Below are 18,569 nucleotides of genomic sequence, written 5' to 3'. Positions count from 1 at the left end.
TATAGAGATGTACATTTGATATTTATCAGATGTAGTGTGCAACATAAACATCATATAAAAATATATTTATGTATATATGATGTCTATGTTGGCAACATGCTTTTTCTTTTTCCTCTTAGACCCGCAACGTCCGACGCGTTGCCATAGAAACGACGTAAAAAGGGCCCGGCGTGCAAAACTATAAACAACCATTTTACTGTTGAAAAGCCAGGAGGAAAGTCGTCCTGAAGACCCCGCATCGTGTGGAAAACTGAACAAGAAAACAGAACCATGTTCTCGAAGCTCAGGAGGCCGTGTGCTGAGTGAGTTGTGTCCGCGGAGGGTGTTTGTGCAGCCCGGAGCAGAACCTCAACCACCACGCTAACTAGCTGTGGCCATGGCTGCGTGTGTTTACAGGTGGAAAAGCGGGTCCCGCAGACCCCCCAAACCAGTGGATGATGTCCCTGTCTGGTTAAAGTTTCACCAGGTACAAAAGGAGATGAAAGCGCTGGGCCGGCAGTACGAGGAGCGCAAACAGGTGAGAAATCAGACCCACGTGAAGTCTCGCAGGTAGACTACTTTAGATCTCGCGATGTTTCCGAACTAAAGTTGCGTTTGGTTACATTTCTTCATTGTGGTTTTATTCATTATCAAAATATAACAAGTATAATAACACGGGTACCTTTCAACTTCATTCATAAACCCAGTTTTACACTCAGCCATGACTAATAACGCAAAAAAACAACAACATTTATTTATGGAGATTTTATGTGATATAAAGCAAATAACGTGCATCGGAAAGGTAGAAGCCAACATACATCAGAAAAACCCATATACGAATATAAGTTTTCATTTAAAACATTTATATATGGAGATTTTATGTGATATAAACACACAGTCTATGGATATAAAGCAAATAACACGTGCATGGGAGAGGTAGAAGCCAACATACATCAGAAAAACCCTTATACTAATATATGTTTTAATTCAAAACATTTAAAAACAAGAAACAGTGAAGCAGTGTTGCACAAGTAAAAGTAAAACATTACATAAGTTGTGTGTTTTTATGTTTAACTATTGCAGACAAGGAAGGGTTAAATAATAAAAGTAATTTTTAACTTTTAATAATATCCAGGCCAGGAGCAGCCCTGGTATGTGGGAGGGGTTGATCCACAGTTTGGGGGGCAGCAACTGCTAAGGAACGACCTCCATGGAGGCTCCAGAGTTGTTGGCTGGAGGAGGGGTCCTAGAAAGCTACAAATCCTGCAGCATTTAGATGCGTTTCTTCTCCAACACACCTGAATCAAAAGGCTGAATTCCCTCATCTGCATGTCGTCCAGCCCTGCAGAAAACCAGCCATTCACTCGATGTGAGATGTGTTGGACAAAGGATGGATCTGCAGGAGAGTAGATGTTGGGGGCCGGACTTGGACACCGCTGGGATGTGAGGAGGCTTTTAAATAAACCGTAAAATCCTAAAATCAACCCTCAGCTTGACGCAGAGCCTGTGGGAAGAAGCCAGGATTGGGGTGATGTGGAAACATTGATGTGCATCTTAAAAGCTGTGCAGCCAAAGTTTGGACCACCTGGAGGCAGTTAGAGCAAGACTGGTCTGTACTTTACATATAGAGCTGCAATAATCTAATGAGGAAAGATAAAACGACCTTCTCAGCGTAACAGAAAGAAGTGGCCTGATCCCAGAAACTTAAGAGTCAAAAACTTTTCACATTCTGGGAAATGGAACAAAGATGAGTAGAGGAGTGTTCAGAGACCAACAAGATGTTTTGTCTTCATTTAATTTAATTTAATCTTTAGCATCTTGCAGGCAAGCTAACGGGGTCAAAAGAGAGTGGGAGATAAATCTTAGCCTCAACTGCATAAATATGAGACGAAGTTTAGTGTTTCTGAAAAATAAATCTTGACTCTTGATGACGTCCACAGGAAGGAAGCGCTGTCTGAAACACCTGTACCCCTACAGGCCTCGTAAACGCACCGATCAGACGACTGCATTCAGGTGATGCTCATGAACACTGACTCGTTTCTGCTTTTGTCTCTCAGTATTTGGAGCATGTGAAGCAGCGTATCAAGGAGCTGGAAAAGAACATTGAAGAAATAGATGTGCGCCACTACAGCTGGGAAATGTTCCATAAGGTTTGCTGGAGCGACACACAACTCGGGCTGGACTTCACCTCCCAGGCTGGAACAGGTCATGATGCTGATTGGTGTCATTGATGTCCAGGATAAAGACAACACGGCGCAAATGCAGAAAGTAGAGCGGGAGAGGAGAAGCTTGCAGGAAAACCAGGAGATGATCGTGAAGCTGAGGAAGGAGAACATGGAAATGGCTGAACGGAAACTGGAACTGCAGCGTCAGGTGGAGAAATACTCTGTGTACAAGGACGTAATGGAGAAGGTGCTTCCACAAACTCAGGTACTGCAGACCTGCCTGTCCGACAGGGAGACACATTTACTGAATAATGTCTAAACACACAACACCCAGCCTGGCTTCCTCCGGCCCTGGAGCTCAGAGCAGAGGGTTGGCTGTCGGGAGGCCGGAGGCGGAGCTGCAGCTGGTTAAATATGACCATAAAAATGATTGATTTGTCAGGTGTTCAGTAAAGAAACTGACCTTTTATCACCTTCAGAACATCTGGAGGATTAGAAGACTGATGACTCAGCAGGATTTCTGCTTTAATCTCGAGCAGACTGGACTCAGTGTGACGGTGTCATCAGACGGCTGCTCCAGTCCTCAGTAGGACCAGGAGAGGTTGTCACACTGACTCCTGCTGAACAGTTTCAGGTTCTTCTGGGTTGTTCAGAACCAACCGGATCCCCCAGGCCGTCAGGACCCGGTCTACTCCCTGGTCCCGGAGTCAGAACCAACCGGATCCCCCAGGCCGTCAGGACCCGGTCTACTCCCTGGTCCCGGAGTCAGGACCAACCGGATCCCCCAGGCCGTCAGGACCCGGTCTACTCCCTGGTCCCGGAGTCAGAACCAACCGGATCCCCCAGGCCGTCAGGATCCGGTCTCCCTGGTCCCAGAGTCAGAACCAACCGGATCCCCCAGGCCGTCAGGATCCGGTCTCCCTGGTCCCAGAGTCAGAACCAACCGGATCCCCCAGGCCGTCAGGACCCGGTCTACTCCCTGGTCCCAGAGTCAGAACCAACCGGATCCCCCAGGCCGTCAGGATCCGGTCTCCCTGGTCCCAGAGTCAGAACCAACCGGATCCCCCAGGCCGTCAGGACCCGGTCTACTCCCTGGTCCCAGAGTCAGAACCAACCGGATCCCCCAGGCCGCCAGGACCCGGTCTCCCTGGTCCCAGAGTCAGAACCAACCGGATCCCCCAGGCTGTCAGGATCCGGTCTACTCCCTGGTCCCAGAGTCAGAACCAACCGGATCCCCCAGGCCGCCAGGACCCGGTCTCCCTGGTCCCAGAGTCAGAACCAACCGGATCCCCCAGGCCGCCAGGATCCGGTCTCCCTGGTCCCAGAGTCAGAACCAACCGGATCCCCCAGGCCATCAGGATCCGGTCTACTCCCTGGTCCCAGAGTCAGAACCAACCAGATCCCCCAGGCCGTCAGGATCCGGTCTCCCTGGTCCCGGAGTCAGAACCAACCGGATCCCCCAGGCCGTCAGGATCCGGTCTCCCTGGTCCCAGAGTCAGGACCAACCGGATCCCCCAGGCCGTCAGGACCCGGTCTCCCTGGTCCCGGAGTCAGAACCAACCGGATCCCCCAGGCCGCCAGGACCCGGTCTCCCTGGTCCCAGAGTCAGAACCAACCGGATCCCCCAGGCCGTCAGAATCCGGTCTCCCTGGTCCCGGAGTCAGAACCAACCAGATCCCCCAGGCCGTCAGAATCCGGTCTCCCTGGTCCCGGAGTCAGAACCAACCGGATCCCCCAGGCCGTCAGGATCCGGTCTCCCTGGTCCCAGAGTCAGAACCAACCGGATCCCCCAGGCCGCCAGGACCCGGTCTCCCTGGTCCCAGAGTCAGAACCAACCGGATCCCCCAGGCCATCAGGACCCGGTCTACTCCCTGGTCCCAGAGTCAGAACCAACCGGATCCCCCAGGCCGTCAGAATCCGGTCTCCCTGGTCCCGGAGTCAGAACCAACCGGATCCCCCAGGCCGTCAGGATCCGGTCTCCCTGGTCCCGGAGTCAGAACCAACCGGATCCCCCAGGCCATCAGGACCCGGTCTACTCCCTGGTCCCAGAGTCAGAACCAACCGGATCCCCCAGGCCGTCAGGATCCGGTCTCCCTGGTCCCGGAGTCAGAACCAACCGGATCCCCCAGGCCGTCAGGACCCGGTCTACTCCCTGGTCCCAGAGTCAGAACCAACCGGATCCCCCAGGCCATCAGGACCCGGTCTACTCCCTGGTCCCAGAGTCAGAACCAACCGGATCCCCCAGGCCGTCAGGATCCGGTCTCCCTGGTCCCAGAGTCAGAACCAACCGGATCCCCCAGGCCGTCAGGACCCGGTCTCCCTGGTCCCAGAGTCAGAACCAACCGGATCCCCCAGGCCGTCAGGACCCGGTCTACTCCCTGGTCCCAGAGTCCGAACCAACTGGATCCCCCAGGCCATCAGGACCCGGTCTACTCCCTGGTCCCAGAGTCAGAACCAACCGGATCCCCCAGGCCGTCAGGACCCGGTCTACTCCCTGGTCCCAGAGTCAGAACCAACCGGATCCCCCAGGCCGTCAGGACCCGGTCTACTCCCTGGTCCCAGAGTCAGAACCAACCGGATCCCCCAGGCCGTCAGGACCCGGTCTACTCCCTGGTCCCAGAGTCAGAACCAACCGGATCCCCCAGGCCGTCAGGACCCGGTCTACTCCCTGGTCCCAGAGTCAGAACCAACCGGATCCCCCAGGCCGTCAGGACCCGGTCTACTCCCTGGTCCCAGAGTCAGAACCAACCGGATCCCCCAGGCCGTCAGGATCCGGTCTCCCTGGTCCCAGAGTCAGAACCAACCGGATCCCCCAGGCCGTCAGGACCCGGTCTACTCCCTGGTCCCAGAGTCAGAACCAACCGGATCCCCCAGGCCATCAGGACCCGGTCTACTCCCTGGTCCCAGAGTCCGAACCAACCGGATCCCCCAGGCCGTCAGGATCCGGTCTCCCTGGTCCCAGAGTCAGAACCAACCGGATCCCCCAGGCCATCTGGACCCGGTCTACTCCCTGGTCCCAGAGTCAGAACCAACCGGATCCCCCAGGCCATCAGGATCCGGTCTCCCTGGTCCCAGAGTCAGAACCAACCGGATCCCCCAGGCCATCAGGACCCGGTCTACTCCCTGGTCCCAGAGTCAGAACCAACCGGATCCCCCAGGCCGTCAGGACCCGGTCTACTCCCTGGTCCCAGAGTCAGAACCAACCGGATCCCCCAGGCCGTCAGGACCCGGTCTACTCCCTGGTCCCAGAGTCAGAACCAACCGGATCCCCCAGGCCGTCAGGATCCGGTCTACTCCCTGGTCCCAGAGTCAGAACCAACCGGATCCCCCAGGCCGTCAGGATCCGGTCTCCCTGGTCCCAGAGTCAGAACCAACCGGATCCCCCAGGCCGTCAGGATCCGGTCTACTCCCTGGTCCCAGAGTCAGAACCAACCGGATCCCCCAGGCCGTCAGGATCCGGTCTACTCCCTGGTCCCAGAGTCAGAACCAACCGGATCCCCCAGGCCGTCAGAACCCGGTCTACTCCCTGGTCCCAGAGTCAGAACCAACCGGATCCCCCAGGCCGTCAGGATCCGGTCTCCCTGGTCCCAGAGTCAGAACCAACCGGATCCCCCAGGCCGTCAGGATCCGGTCTCCCTGGTCCCAGAGTCAGAACCAACCGGATCCCCCAGGCCGTCAGGATCCGGTCTACTCCCTGGTCCCAGAGTCAGAACCAACCGGATCCCCCAGGCCGTCAGGACCCGGTCTACTCCCTGGTCCCGGAGTCAGAACCAACCGGATCCCCCAGGCCGTCAGGACCCGGTCTACTCCCTGGTCCCGGAGTCAGAACCAACCGGATCCCCCAGGCCGTCAGGACCCGGTCTACTCCCTGGTCCCAGAGTCAGAACCAACCGGATCCCCCAGGCCGTCAGGACCCGGTCTACTCCCTGGTCCCAGAGTCAGAACCAACCGGATCCCCCAGGCTGTCAGGACCCGGTCTACTCCCTGGTCCCAGAGTCAGAACCAACCGGATCCCCCAGGCCGTCAGGACCCGGTCTCCCTGGTCCCGGAGTCAGAACCAACCGGATCCCCCAGGCCGTCAGGACCCGGTCTACTCCCTGGTCCCAGAGTCAGAACCAACCGGATCCCCCAGGCCGTCAGGACCCGGTCTACTCCCTGGTCCCAGAGTCAGAACCAACCGGATCCCCCAGGCCATCAGGATCCGGTCTCCCTGGTCCCGGAGTCAGAACCAACCGGATCCCCCAGGCCGTCTGGACCCGGTCTACTCCCTGGTCCCAGAGTCAGAACCAACTGGATCCCCCAGGCCGTCAGGACCCGGTCTACTCCCTGGTCCCAGAGTCAGAACCAACCGGATCCCCCAGGCCGTCAGGACCCGGTCTACTCCCTGGTCCCAGAGTCAGAACCAACCGGATCCCCCAGGCCGTCAGGATCAGGTCTCCCTGGTCCCAGAGTCAGAACCAACCGGATCCCCCAGGCCGTCAGGACCCGGTCTACTCCCTGGTCCCAGAGTCAGAACCAACCGGATCCCCCAGGCCATCAGGACCCGGTCTACTCCCTGGTCCCAGAGTCCGAACCAACCGGATCCCCCAGGCCATCAGGACCCGGTCTACTCCCTGGTCCCAGAGTCAGAACCAACCGGATCCCCCAGGCCGTCAGGACCCGGTCTACTCCCTGGTCCCAGAGTCAGAACCAACCGGATCCCCCAGGCCGTCAGGATCCGGTCTCCCTGGTCCCAGAGTCAGAACCAACCGGATCCCCCAGGCCATCAGGACCCGGTCTACTCCCTGGTCCCAGAGTCAGAACCAACCGGATCCCCCAGGCCGTCAGGATCCGGTCTACTCCCTGGTCCCAGAGTCAGAACCAACCGGATCCCCCAGGCCGTCAGGATCCGGTCTACTCCCTGGTCCCAGAGTCAGAACCAACCGGATCCCCCAGGCCGTCAGAACCCAGTCTACTCCCTGGTCCCAGAGTCAGAACCAACCGGATCCCCCAGGCCATCAGGACCCGGTCTACTCCCTGGTCCCGGAGTCAGAACCAACCGGATCCCCCAGGCCATCAGGACCCGGTCTACTCCCTGGTCCCAGAGTCAGAACCAACCGGATCCCCCAGGCCGTCAGGACCCGGTCTCCCTGGTCCCAGAGTCAGAACCAACCGGATCCCCCAGGCCGTCAGGATCCGGTCTCCCTGGTCCCAGAGTCAGAACCAACCGGATCCCCCAGGCCGTCAGGATCCGGTCTACTCCCTGGTCCCAGAGTCAGAACCAACCGGATCCCCCAGGCCGTCAGGACCCGGTCTACTCCCTGGTCCCAGAGTCAGAACCAACCGGATCCCCCAGGCCGTCAGGATCCGGTCTCCCTGGTCCCAGAGTCAGAACCAACCGGATCCCCCAGGCCGTCAGGATCCGGTCTCCCTGGTCCCAGAGTCAGAACCAACCGGATCCCCCAGGCCATCAGGACCCGGTCTACTCCCTGGTCCCAGAGTCAGAACCAACCGGATCCCCCAGGCCATCAGGACCCGGTCTCCCTGGTCCTAGAGTCAGAACCAACCGGATCCCCCAGGCCGTCAGAATCCGGTCTCCCTGGTCCCAGAGTCAGAACCAACCGGATCCCCCAGGCCATCAGGACCCGGTCTACTCCCTGGTCCCAGAGTCAGAACCAACCAGATCCCCCAGGCCGTCAGGATCCGGTCTCCCTGGTCCTAGAGTCAGAACCAACCGGATCCCCCAGGCCGTCAGAATCCGGTCTCCCTGGTCCCAGAGTCAGAACCAACCGGATCCCCCAGGCCGTCAGGACCCGGTCTACTCCCTGGTCCCGGAGTCAGAACCAACCGGATCCCCCAGGCCGTCAGGACCCGGTCTACTCCCTGGTCCCAGAGTCAGAACCAACCGGATCCCCCAGGCCGTCAGGACCCGGTCTACTCCCTGGTCCCAGAGTCAGAACCAACCGGATCCCCCAGGCCGTCAGGATCCGGTCTCCCTGGTCCCGGAGTCAGAACCAACCGGATCCCCCAGGCCGTCAGGATCCGGTCTCCCTGGTCCCGGAGTCAGAACCAACCGGATCCCCCAGGCCGTCAGGACCCGGTCTACTCCCTGGTCCCGGAGTCAGAACCAACCGGATCCCCCAGGCCGTCAGGACCCGGTCTACTCCCTGGTCCCGGAGTCAGAACCAACCGGATCCCCCAGGCCGTCAGGACCCGGTCTACTCCCTGGTCCCAGAGTCAGAACCAACCGGATCCCCCAGGCTGTCAGGACCCGGTCTACTCCCTGGTCCCAGAGTCAGAACCAACCGGATCCCCCAGGCCGTCAGGACCCGGTCTCCCTGGTCCCGGAGTCAGAACCAACCGGATCCCCCAGGCCGTCAGGACCCGGTCTACTCCCTGGTCCCAGAGTCAGAACCAACCGGATCCCCCAGGCCGTCAGGACCCGGTCTACTCCCTGGTCCCAGAGTCAGAACCAACCGGATCCCCCAGGCCATCAGGATCCGGTCTCCCTGGTCCCGGAGTCAGAACCAACCGGATCCCCCAGGCCGTCAGGACCCGGTCTACTCCCTGGTCCCAGAGTCAGAACCAACCGGATCCCCCAGGCCGTCAGGACCCGGTCTACTCCCTGGTCCCAGAGTCAGAACCAACCGGATCCCCCAGGCCGTCAGGACCCGGTCTACTCCCTGGTCCCAGAGTCAGAACCAACCGGATCCCCCAGGCCATCAGGATCCGGTCTCCCTGGTCCCAGAGTCAGAACCAACCGGATCCCCCAGGCCGTCAGGACCCGGTCTACTCCCTGGTCCCAGAGTCAGAACCAACCGGATCCCCCAGGCCGTCAGGACCCGGTCTACTCCCTGGTCCCAGAGTCAGAACCAACCGGATCCCCCAGGCCGTCAGGACCCGGTCTACTCCCTGGTCCCAGAGTCAGAACCAACCGGATCCCCCAGGCCGTCAGGACCCGGTCTACTCCCTGGTCCCAGAGTCAGAACCAACCGGATCCCCCAGGCCGTCAGGACCCGGTCTACTCCCTGGTCCCAGAGTCCGAACCAACCGGATCCCCCAGGCCGTCAGGACCCGGTCTACTCCCTGGTCCCAGAGTCCGAACCAACCGGATCCCCCAGGCCGTCAGGACCCGGTCTACTCCCTGGTCCCAGAGTCCGAACCAACCGGATCCCCCAGGCCATCAGGACCCGGTCTACTCCCTGGTCCCAGAGTCAGAACCAACCGGATCCCCCAGGCCATCAGGACCCGGTCTACTCCCTGGTCCCAGAGTCAGAACCAACCGGATCCCCCAGGCCGTCAGGACCCGGTCTACTCCCTGGTCCCAGAGTCAGAACCAACCGGATCCCCCAGGCCGTCAGGATCCGGTCTCCCTGGTCCCAGAGTCAGAACCAACCGGATCCCCCAGGCCATCAGGATCCGGTCTCCCTGGTCCCAGAGTCAGAACCAACCGGATCCCCCAGGCCGTCAGGATCCGGTCTCCCTGGTCCCAGAGTCAGAACCAACCGGATCCCCCAGGCCATCAGGACCCGGTCTACTCCCTGGTCCCAGAGTCAGAACCAACCGGATCCCCCAGGCCATCAGGATCCGGTCTCCCTGGTCCCAGAGTCAGAACCAACCGGATCCCCCAGGCCGTCAGGATCCGGTCTCCCTGGTCCCAGAGTCAGAACCAACCGGATCCCCCAGGCCATCAGGACCCGGTCTACTCCCTGGTCCCGGAGTCAGAACCAACCGGATCCCCCAGGCCATCAGGACCCGGTCTACTCCCTGGTCCCAGAGTCCGAACCAACCGGATCCCCCAGGCCGTCAGGACCCGGTCTCCCTGGTCCCAGAGTCAGAACCAACCGGATCCCCCAGGCCGTCAGGATCCGGTATCCCTGGTCCCAGAGTCAGAACCAACCGGATCCCCCAGGCCGTCAGGATCCGGTCTACTCCCTGGTCCCAGAGTCAGAACCAACCGGATCCCCCAGGCCGTCAGGACCCGGTCTACTCCCTGGTCCCAGAGTCAGAACCAACCGGATCCCCCAGGCCGTCAGGATCCGGTCTCCCTGGTCCCAGAGTCAGAACCAACCGGATCCCCCAGGCCGTCAGGATCCGGTCTCCCTGGTCCCAGAGTCAGAACCAACCGGATCCCCCAGGCCATCAGGACCCGGTCTACTCCCTGGTCCCAGAGTCAGAACCAACCGGATCCCCCAGGCCATCAGGACCCGGTCTACTCCCTGGTCCCAGAGTCAGAACCAACCGGATCCCCCAGGCCATCAGGACCCGGTCTACTCCCTGGTCCCAGAGTCAGAACCAACCATGGAGAAGCAGCTGTCAGGTTTTCTGCTCCTCACATGTGGAAACAAACTCCTGCAGCTCCACTGAAACTCTCAGTCGAGCTGAGCGTTAACAACTGTTCCATTTGCTGTTTTTTATCAAAATAACTTCATACTTTATTATTACTTCAAATAATTAATCTACTTTTAGCTTATTTCTCTTTTTAATTCCTTTACTTTCTTTTTAATGTTTTTTTTAACACATCATTCTTTCTGTTGCCATGATTATAAGGTTTTATGGAAAGTAACATAAAAAGTGCTGGAACTAAACATGGATAATGGATGGATGGGTAGAGGGATGGATGGATGGATGAATGAATGGACAGATGGATAGAGGGATGGATGGATGTATGGATGAATGAATGGATGGATGGATGGGTGGATGGATGGATAGAGGGATGTATGGATGGATGGGTGGATGGATGAATGGATGGATGGATGTATGGATGGATGGATAGAGGGATGGATGGATGGATGGGTGGATGGATAATGGATGGATGGATAGAGGGATGGATGGATGGATGGATAGAGGGATGGATGGATGAATGGGTGGATGGATAATGGATGGATGGATAGAGGGATGGATGGATGGACGGATGGATGGGTGGATGGATGGATAGATGGATGGATGGAGGGATGGACGGATTGATGGATGAATGAATGGATGGATGAATGGAGGGATGGATGGAGGGATGGATGGGTGGATGGAGGGATGGATGGATGTATGGATGGAGGGATGGATGGAGGGATGGATGGATGAATGGAGGGATGGATGGATGGGTGGATGGAGGGATGGATGGATGGCTGGATGAATGAATGGATGGACGGATGAAGTTCTCAGGGTCTATATCCTGTCCTGTATCTGTGAGATAAGCCAGACGTTTCTCTCCTCCTCCAGGAGGATTAACAGAGAAGATGTTGTTGTGGAACATTCTGATGTTCTGACTGCAGCGTTTCTCCTCCGGGGTTTTGTGTCTAAAGTTTAAAGACGTGGAGGAGCTGGCCGGTAATCTGGAGAACCTGCTCTGCACCAGAGACAAGCTGCTGGAGAAGAGGAAGCAGGTGGAGGAGCAGACGGACCAGAAGAAACAGACTCTGCAGGCTCTGAAGGACCAGCACCACCTCATGCTTCTGCAGAAGAACAACGAGCTCTCCCAGCTCCAGGCCAAGCTGGACAAGGCTCGCACCGAGAGCCGAACATTGGTACCAGACGGGATCTGGTAATCTGGTCTGGTCAGTCTGAGCCAGACGTCCTCAGAACCAAGCTCAGTGTTTCTGTCTTCATGCAGGAGAAGAAGTGGGACCACATCCAGGAAACGGCTGCTAAGAAAGTGGTGGAACTGGGCCAGATTAAGATGGCTGTGGTCAACCTGTATGAGCAGACGGGTGGGGTGGTTGGAGCAGAAGGCGTGGACATCAGTGACACAGACATACAGCTGAACCAGGTAGGCGTTAGCAGGAAGAGCCAGCACCACAGAAAACCATGAAATTAACCTGTTTCCTGTCGTCTCGCTCCCAGATCCAGTTTTACATGAAGGACCTGAACGACATCGTCAAGCAGTACCAGATGTCGTTGTTAGAAAAGAACAGTGACAGGAGAAAACAGAAGACATAAAGATTTCATCTCATTACATCCATTAAATCTGCATTAAAGTTCCATCCGTTAAATAAAGCTGCTGGGTTTATTTACTGTCTTTTTCTTTTCTCTGCTTTCACTCACAATCACCAGATCTGGACCTTGACGGCCACCATCCTGCAGCTTTTCCACGGTGACTGCTGAGGCGTCGAGCTCAGCCGCCACTCAGCATATTATATTATATTACATTGTATTATTGTTCTGCCCCTTTGTAAAGTGGCATTTAAGTTTTTTTTACAAGTTTTTATTTTATACATTGGTCTGCAGTGCCCCCTTGTGGTTTATAGTGCTGTTGTTTTATTTTGAAGAAGCCAAACGTAAAAAAGTCAAGATGGCTGAACACAGTGACGAGTCGCTCGTGTGTGAATTTGTATAAAAAAGAACGATTGTTGCCTTGGACAATATGTGTCGTTAAGTATGGAAATGTGCATATGTTCATTTTGTGTTTATTTTGGTGTGTAGCATATGTGTATTTTTTTGTGCAAGTTATGAGCCTAAGTGAGGTTAGCTTTAAATTAGCATGTCATTCATCATTAGCATTTGGTACGGAGACTTGTGGTTAATACACGTTTTGTATTGTTTTCAGTTTTACGGTTGGTCAAAGAGGACAATGGCTGAACGTCATTCTTCAATAAATCAGCTCAAGGATACACAAGTCTGTTTATTGGAGCACCGTTATCTTGCAGTCTAGCCTTGCAAAAAGTCACTTGGGGCGAGGACAGCATAGTAAAAGGACACGTGCGCAGCGGGCACAACCACCACGAAGGAATACATACAGCGAAACCATTATGAGCCTACGATCAGGACGGCAAAATCAGCAAAGCCTTTCAGATTCTAATATGATGGAGCAAGGGTCTGAACAAAGACAATTCAGACAAGCAAAATGCAGAGAGCGTGCAGAGAGGGGGAAACATGGACACCACACCAGACAAGTCTATACGTTCACAAGTATCCACACGTTCATCCAAGTATTCTTCAACTAGCTCTGCAGCGCTAAAGGCACGAGCCAAAGCAGATGCTATACGTGCACGACTCGCATTTTCTGCAAAAGAAGCAGCCATAATAAAACAAAAAGCTGAACTAGAGGCCAGTCTACACATCTTAAACTGTGAAAAGGACGTTGCAGTTGCTGAGGCAGAAGCTGCTGCATATGAAAAGGAGGAAGAATCTGTTAGAACTGAAATCAGCCATGATTTTGTGGCTCCACCTGCCAATCCAGTTCAACGCACTGCAGAATACGTACGACAGTTCTCAGAACACTGCTATGAGGGATTCACAGCCACAGTAGATCCACATGCTTGTTACAAAGCACATGATCAATGCGAAATTGCTATGGAGAACGAAAGCACACACAGTAAGGTGCACATCAAAGTAGAAGAACAGACATGCAACACAGAGATGTTGAATCCTCCCAAACTGCGTCCATATGACACCCCATGTTCACCTCCAGAAATCCAGGGTGTGCAAGACATCAGCTGGCACGCAGAGAAATGCTGAGCACAGGACTTTTGCAGTTTGATGATTGCCCAGAGAACTACTGGGCGTGGAAGTCATCGTTTCAAAATGCTATAAAAGACTTGAATGTTACAGCACAAGAAGAGCTAGATCTAATCATAAAGTGGCTTGGTGTAGAATCTAGTCAGCAGGCTAAAAGAATACGCTCAGTCTATGTCTTCAACCCTGCAGCAGCTCTCGGACTTGTGTGGGAAAGACTCGAGGAAAGTTACGGGTCTCCTGAAGCAGTGGAAAATGCACTTCTAAAAAAGACCGAACAATTTCCTAAACTAAATAACAAAGACAACGTGAAGTTAAGAGAGCTAGGTGACATTCTACAGGAAATAGAATGTGCTAAAGAAGGAGGATATCTGCCGGGCCTCTCATATCTGGACACCGCTCGTGGAGTGAACCCCATTGTGGAGAAACTGCCCTACAGACTACAAGAGAAATGGATCACCACAGGAGCAGGGTACAAGGAGGAGCACAGAGTGGCGTTCCCCCTTTCAGCACCTTCGCCAGCTTCGTGAGACAACAGGCAAAAATAAGAAACGACCTGAGTTTTGTCATCACGTCTCCTATCAGTGACAGCACAAGCTACAAAAAAGAGAAAAGCATCAGAGGTAATAACAGGCAAGTGATAAGCGTACATAAAACAGATATCCCCACAGATCCTAATTCAACACAAAACAGTCACAGTAAGCTGACAGAAAGTCCTGATAAGCTCTGTCCAATACACAAAAAACCACATCCTCTTAAAAAGTGCAAAAGCTTTAGAGGAAAACCAATAGATGAGCGCAAGGCATTTCTTAAAGACAACAAAATCTTTTATAAATGCTGTGGCTCGACTCAACATATAGCAAAAGACTGTAAAGTACAAATAAAGTGTATGGACTGTGGTAGTTTGACAGCGTTACACCCAAGTCCACCTCCTGCCCCAGCCGAGAGCACAGAGCCTGACAAAGATGACGGCGGGGAGACACAGGATAGTGCAAGTGTCTCAATAGTTTCTAAATGCACCACAATCTGTGGTGATGCAGACAGCCCACACTCATGCTCTAAAATAAGCCCAGTGTTAGTTTATCCCAAGGGTAAAAGAGAACAAGCCAGAAGAGTGTACGCAGTGCTTGACGAACAAAGTAACAAGTCATTAGCTAAGTCACAGTTTTTTGAGCTCTTTAACATTGAGACTCCTTCAGACACACACACACTAAGAACATGTTCAGGACTGTCAGATAATGTCAGAAGAACAGCAGTTAATTTTGTGATAGAGTCAGTTGATGGCAAAGTAAAGCTCCCACTACCAAACCTGATTGAGTGCGACATGATTCCTGACAATAGGAAAGAAATTCCATCTCCACAAGTGGCAGCGCAGTTCCCACACCTACAAAAGGTAGCTGACAAAATACCTCCAGTAGAAGAGCACATTCCTATCCTACTGCTCTTGGGAAGGGACATAATACAAGTACACAAAGTCAGAGAGAGAATCAATGGTCCCCACAGTATGCCCTATGCACAACGTTTGGATTTAGGGTGGGTTATAGTGGGCGAAGCCTGCCTTGGGAAAACTCACAAGCCTCTAAACGTGAATGTGATGAAAACACACGTCCTTCATAATGGTCGAGCTTCTTTTCTCAGCCCATGTCCAAACACATTTCGAATTAAAGAGTCGCCAAGTGGCTCCGACTCTCAGCCTACCACCATGCCTGTGCTTTACTCTGAAAAAGACCATGTAAACGGACATGCAGACCACTTGGGGCAAACTGTTTTTGACAGAACAAAGGATGATGAGAAACCAGCACTGTCAGTAGAAGATAAAAACTTTATTGACATAATGGAAAAAGAAGTGTATCAGAACAAAGGTAACAGCTGGGTGGCACCGTTGCTGTTTCGCTCGCCCAGACCACGCCTTCCAAGCAATAGAGAGCAAGCTCTCACACGTCTCCAGTCCCTCCGAAAGACACTGGACCGCAAACCTGAAATGAAAAGACAATATTCAGAGTTCATGCAAAGTATGCTGGACAATGACCATGCTGAGCTCGCTCCACCTTTGGACTCGGAACAAGAGCACTGGTACTTACCATCCTTTGGTGTGTACCACCCTAAGAAACCCGACCAGCTGAGAGTAGTTTTTGACTCAAGTGCAGAGTTTGAAGGACAGTCACTAAACAAAGTCTTACTACGTGGACCGGACCTCAACAACACACTACTAGGTGTATTAATACGGTTTAGGAAGGAACCTGTAGCGTTCTCAGCTGATGTGCAACAAATGTTCTATTGTTTTGTCGTGAGAGAGGATCATAGGGACTATCTCAGATTCCTTTGGTATGAGGACAATGATCTGAGCAAAGACATTCGAGACTACAGGATGAAGGTCCACGTTTTTGGAAATAGTCCTTCCCCGGCTGTAGCAATTCACTGTATGAGGCGCGCTGCAGCTGAAGGAGAGATAGAACATGGGCATGATGCGAAACAGTTTGTCATGAGACATTTTTATGTAGATGATGGACTTGCATCCACAGCAACATCAGAGGAAGCTGTCAAGATACTGACAAATACACAGAACATGTTGGCACAGTCAAACTTAAAACTGCACAAAATAGCCTCCAACGACCGCAAAGTAGTGGAAGCGTTTCCTGTGGCTGAAAGAGCAAAGGATTTAAAGGACTTGGATTTGGAGTTGGACAATATACCTCTGCAGAGAAGTTTAGGAATCCTCTGGAATCTAAGAAATGACAGCTTTACATTTAATGTCAGTACAGAGCAAAGGCCATACACTAGGAGAGGTGTACTGGCCACTGTCAGCAGTTTATACGACCCACTAGGTTTTGTGTCACCCATCACCATGCAGGGAAAGGCTCTTCTTCGTGAACTCGCCACAGAGCAAAACGACTGGGATGAACCACTTTCTGCGAAAAGGGAAGAAGAATGGAACAACTGGAGAAACTCCTTAAAAGATCTGGAGCATCTACAGATACCGAGATGCTATCAGCCATTCGCCAGTGGCACTGCTGTGAGTAAAGAACTGTGCATACTCTCAGATGCATCCACTATGGCGATCGGAGCAGTAGCGTACCTGAGAACCCTGGACAGTGAAGGTCAGTGGCACACAGGCTTTATTATGGGCAAGTCTAAAGTAGCTCCACGACCTGCGCACACAGTACCTAGACTGGAGTTATGTGCAGCAGTCTTAGCTGTGGAGATGTATGAACTCATTCGGGATGAAATGGACACTGAAGCAGATACTGTCAAGTTTTTCACAGATAGTAAAATTGTCCTTGGCTACATACACAATAACACAAAGAGGTTTTACACTTACGTAGCAAACCGTGTGACAAGAATCAGAAAGACAACACATCCTGCACAGTGGCATCACATAGCTACCAGTGACAACCCAGCAGACAATGCCACCAGACCTATTTCAGCTTCCACTTTACCTCACACTAACTGGTTTAGTGGTCCTTCCTTTCCGACACAGCCAAGCTCAGAGACATTGCACTTCGATTCATTTAGTCTCGTAGAACCTGATTCAGACACAGAGATTAGACCTGAGGTCGAGACTTTTATCAACAAGGCTTCGGTAGCTCAACTACAGTCATCTCGTTTTGAGAGATTTTCTCATTGGATGAGACTGTGTCGTACTATAGCATCACTTAGACATGTAGCAGTATCATACAAGAAAGCATCAAGGATGGCAGTGTTTTAATGACAGTAACACTGCAGAGGAGCTGTCCAAAGCAGCCAAGTTTATTATTCACACAGTACAAAGTGAAACATTCAGGGAAGAATACAGGTGCTTGAAAGAAAATCTGCCACTCTTAAACCAAAGCAGTTTGAAAAAGCTATACCCAGTCATTGATGAAGAGGGCCTCCTCAGAATAGGAGGACGCTTGACATCTGCAAATCTGACCAAAGATGAGAAACATCCACTCATTGTTCCACATACTCATCACATAGCTGTACTTCTTGTGAGATATTTCCATGAGAAAGTAGCACATCAGGGTCGCCACATAACAGAAGGAGCACTCAGAGGAGCTGGATTCTGGATTATTGGCTGTAAAAGACTTGTATCTTCTGTTATTCACAAATGTGTGCTCTGTCGTAAGCTCCGAGGACAGCTGCAGACTCAAAAGATGGCAGACTTACCCGTTGATAGGCTGTCACCTTCGCCGCCTTTCACCAGTGTAGGACTGGACGTGTTTGGCCCCTGGTCAGTGTCAACTCGCCGCACCAGAGGAGGAAGTGCAGACAGTAAGCGCTGGGCTGTACTTTTTACCTGCATGTCTACAAGAGCTGTCCATGTAGAACTCATAGAATCAATGTCAACATCAAGCTTTATCAACGCACTGAGAAGGTTTTTCAGTGTCCGCGGACCAGCACAAATACTACGCTCCGACAGAGGTACCAATTTCACTGGAGCCTGTAGAGAACTAAAAATCAACCACAAGGACACAGCACTCAACACATTCTTGCAGGAAAAAGGGTGTACATGGCTGTTCAACCCCCCACACTCCTCACACATGGGTGGGGCCTGGGAGAGGCTCATTGGAGTCGCTAGACGGATTTTGGATGGACTCCTTTTAGCGTCACATATCTGACTCACACATGAAGTTCTAAGTACATTCATGGCTGAAGTAATGGCGATAATGAATGCAAGACCACTTGTACCAGTGTCAACGGACCCCGACAATCCAACACTTCTCACACCAGCAATGCTCCTCACCCAGAAAACCAATGCATTATCTGCACCAGCAGGGAGTTTTGCCCCGCCAGAACTTTATTCAAAGCAATGGAAGCAAGTACAGTGTCTTGTGGACTCTTTTTGGAAAAAATGGAGAACAGAATACCTCTCAACCCTACAACAGAGGAGAAAATGGACTGATGAGAAAGAGAACATTAATGTTGGAGACATTGTGTTACTGAAAGACTCTTTGGCACACAGAAATGATTAGTCGATGGGACGTGTCATGCAAACGATTAAGGGTAAAGACAATAAGA

General features: G+C 53.1%; 1 protein-coding gene across 1 annotated transcript; it reads left to right on the top strand.

Moving 5' to 3' along the window:
• Positions 1-478: 478 nt before the first annotated feature.
• On the top strand, positions 479-12,056 carry LOC306774731 (coiled-coil domain-containing protein 42 homolog; the record flags this gene model as incomplete). Its single annotated transcript, XM_079264888.1, has 6 exons — positions 479-517; positions 2,037-2,129; positions 2,218-2,409; positions 11,423-11,644; positions 11,731-11,886; positions 11,961-12,056. The coding sequence occupies 6 exons, from the start codon at positions 479-481 to the stop codon at positions 12,054-12,056; spliced, it is 798 nt and encodes a 265-aa protein (XP_079121014.1).
• Positions 12,057-18,569: the final 6,513 nt, after the last annotated feature.

The sequence above is a fragment of the Telmatherina bonti genome, assembly GCF_933228915.1.
Source record: "Telmatherina bonti genome assembly, chromosome: 1".
Lineage (NCBI taxonomy): Eukaryota > Metazoa > Chordata > Actinopteri > Atheriniformes > Telmatherinidae > Telmatherina > Telmatherina bonti.
The sequence above is the reverse complement of the archived record's forward strand: the minus strand, read 5'-3'. Positions and strand labels throughout refer to the sequence as shown.